A 3188-nucleotide genomic window follows, 5' to 3' on the forward strand; every position below is an offset into this window, starting at 1 on the left:
TGTCCCAGAGCCCTTAAAATGTTAATATATGCTGTGATTTTCCAAGACCAGCACTGATAATTCATGTAGCTTATCCCAAATTTGACTATGAATTCTTTTAAAAAACAATCTCCAGACAGTACTGCTTCTTGGGACACCATGGGAAAAGGCAAAAGCTGTCATAGCATTTTGCATGTATGATTTTCACAGTACTAAATATTCTTCACTTATAGTTATTTGTATATTTTTATCCATTTTCCCACTTTAGCGTTTTGCATAAGGTATTGAATATAGCAGGCACTTGTTGAATTAAAAATTACAGAATTTAAGTGTAGGTTCATATTCTGATAATATTTGGCAACTGGAGAACGTTAGTTTGCACCCTCTTTCCATAGCTTTTTGGAGTCCTTTTCATACCATAGTTACCTGGCCTATTCTTTGAGCTGGGAAAATAAGTGTCTTGATGGTTAATAAAAAGCCCTTGTTAAACATGGGCAAAACTTTTTTTTTTCCTACAAATCACTTTATTGCAGGAATAGTATAACAGAAAAATATAAAGATGGAAGTGATTTTAAGGGCAGGAAAGCAGGAGACAGCTGACTCTGGTCTTCGAACCCAGTGACCTGGGAGGAAGGCAGCCCGTTGCTTAGTTCTGCTTGTTTTCATTTCCAAGGGAATGTGTGTCAAAAAGGTACTCCGCCAAGCCAGCATCCGGGGCCCCCAGCTTCACTAAGTTGTGCACGTGGTCACCTAGTTCTTTGATAGACTTAACCTGCTCATTCAGGTAGTAGGTTTCCAGGAAGTCGCACAAATGTGGGTCACCTTTGTCAGAGGCTAGAGTGTGCAATTCCAGCAACGACTGGTTCACATTCTTTTCCAAGAGTAGAGCACACTCCATGGCATGCAGCCCGCTTTTCCAGTCGTCCTGGTCCGGCTTCTTAATGTCCTGCAGGCAGATCCGGCCTCCTCGCTGGTTCTGCAGCCTCATCAGCTTCTCCGCGTGCTCTGTCTCCTGTCGGGACTGGTGAAGGAAATACCTGGCGAAATTGTTCAAGGCCACGTCATCCCGGGAGAAGTAATAGGCCATGGACAAGTACACGTAGGACGCATAGAGCTCGAGGTTGATCTGGCGGTTGATGGCAGCCTCGGAGTCGGGGTGGAAGTTCTGGCGCACCCGAGAGGAGCCGGCTGCGGGACCGGTAGGGTCCCCGGAGGAGGAGGCTGCGGTCAGGGGGCGGCGGGGGGCGATCGGCCTTGGATCTGAGGGGCTGCGCCCCGGGGCCCAACGCAGCGGGAGAGCGAAGCAGCGGCGTACGGGGCGCAGAGACGCCAGCGAAGGGCTGATGTGCCTGGAGAGGAGCCTGAAACAGCACAGCATAGCGCCGCCTCCTTGGAAGTGGAGAAACTGAGGCCCGGCCCTCTCAGCGCCTGGTCGGGCGCTGGAAGCCTCAGATCCGATCAGAACGTGGCCCTAGGCAACGGCGACTGCGTCACACGCCCCTTACTCTTCCAGAGGCGCGGGGTTCCACGCTGAGGGCGCCAGGGAAGCGCCGCTGGGGTCGCCGGGGACCCGCGCGGGACGCCGCCTAGGCGGAGGCGAGCGCGGCTGCCCAGTCACGATTCCGTGAGCATTCGCCCCCACCGTCCACTCGAGATTTCTGCTCTTTGGCGATCGTCACTGATTTCACCCGCGTGAAAAAGGCTGTCAGGAGAGTAGGCACTGGGACTTCCCAAAGAAGGGACCAAGCTGTACTCCCCCTTCTTCTCTGACCTTTTCATAAGGACGAAGAGTTGGATGGGCAACACAGGGACAAGAGTGAACCAAAAGTCACCATTTACCTGTGAGAAGAAAGGTCCACATCTAAAGCAGGTGTACATAAATTGACTGATTGTGTAACATGTAAGTATGGAAACAATTGCCAGCGTAGTGGGCACATTTTTAAGACTGTTTCTTTTAAAATACATGCATAATTTATTTTTAAATATAAAATGTATCTTCATTGTGAAAAAATGAGATACCATAGGACGGGCGCTGTGGCTAATGCCTGTAATCTTAGCACTTTGGGAGGCCGAGGCGGGCAGATCACTGGGTCAGGAGATCAAGAACATCCTGGCTAATACGGTGAAACCCCGTCTCCACTAAAAATACAAAAAAAATTAGCCAGGCGAGGTGGCGGCGCCTGTAGTCCCAGCTGCTCAGGAGGCTGAGGCAGGAGAATGGCGTAAACTCGGGAGGTGGAGCTTGCAGTGAGCTGAGATCGCGCCACTGCACTCCAGCCTGGAGGAGCAAGACTCCGTCAAAAAAAAAAAAAAGAAAGAAAGAAAGAAAACGAAAGAAAACGAACGAACGAACGAACGAAAGAAAGAAAGAAAGAAAGGGAAGGAAGGGAAGGAAGGGAAAGAAAGGAAGGAAAGAAAAGAAAGAAAAGAAAGAAGATACCATAGAAACCCTAGGAGGAATAAAATGCCTCTGAACTCAAAATATGTACTTTACTATCTTTTATTAATGCAGAGATTATATCCTTGTAAAAATGGCTCTTTAAAAATTAAACTTTAAATAACATTTAGTATTAAAATAGTATTTATGTAATTTTTGTGGAGTACTGAAAAAATAAGGGTGAGCACGCAGAAGAAAATTCAAAACAACCCTAATTCGTCTTCTGCCCTGAGATTACTATTGTTAAAATGTTGATGGTAATACTCAGAGGTTTTAAAAGTTGAAAAACGTGTATTACAGACACACAAAAGTGAATATAGACATACCAAACAGCTTTATATAGAGATATATAATTGACATACAATAAACTACAGATGCATATAGTTCATGTAAATAGAGTCAACGGTATGTGTTCCTTTTTACCTGCTTTCTTTTAGTCAGCATAATTATTTTAGGATCCATCTATACTGTAGCTTGTTTCAGTAGTTCCTTTTATTGCTGAGTAGTATTCCATTGTATGGATATACCATAATTTGTTTATCCTTTCATCTGATGATGGACATTTTGGTTGTTATAGATTTTGGCTATTAAAATGAAGCTGTTATAGACATTCTTGTACAAGTCTTTCTGTGGTCAGATGCTCTCATTTCTCTTGATAAAATATCTTGTAGGAAAAGCTGGATTACATGATAGGTATATGTTTAATTTTTAAAGAAATTTCCAAACTGTTTTCCAAGGCGATTATTGCCATTTTACATTCCCATCAGCAGAG

General features: G+C 45.0%; 1 protein-coding gene across 1 annotated transcript; it reads right to left on the bottom strand.

The window, feature by feature from the left end:
* Positions 1-491: 491 nt before the first annotated feature.
* On the bottom strand, positions 492-2128 carry FTMT (ferritin mitochondrial). The gene has a single exon (XM_033181456.1). The coding sequence runs from the start codon at positions 1355-1357 to the stop codon at positions 626-628; it is 732 nt and encodes a 243-aa protein (XP_033037347.1). The 5' UTR covers positions 1358-2128; the 3' UTR covers positions 492-625.
* Between the last annotated feature and the right edge of the window lie 1060 nt (positions 2129-3188).

The sequence above is a fragment of the Trachypithecus francoisi genome, unplaced genomic scaffold, assembly GCF_009764315.1.
Source record: "Trachypithecus francoisi isolate TF-2019V2 unplaced genomic scaffold, Tfra_2.0 Lachesis_group2, whole genome shotgun sequence".
Taxonomy (NCBI): Eukaryota; Metazoa; Chordata; class Mammalia; order Primates; family Cercopithecidae; genus Trachypithecus; species Trachypithecus francoisi.

Excerpts from the sequence above, each read along its gene's own strand:
- FTMT (XM_033181456.1), bottom strand. The coding sequence starts at position 1,357 with ATGCTGTGCTGTTTCAGGCTCCTCTCCAGGCACATCAGCCCTTCGCTG.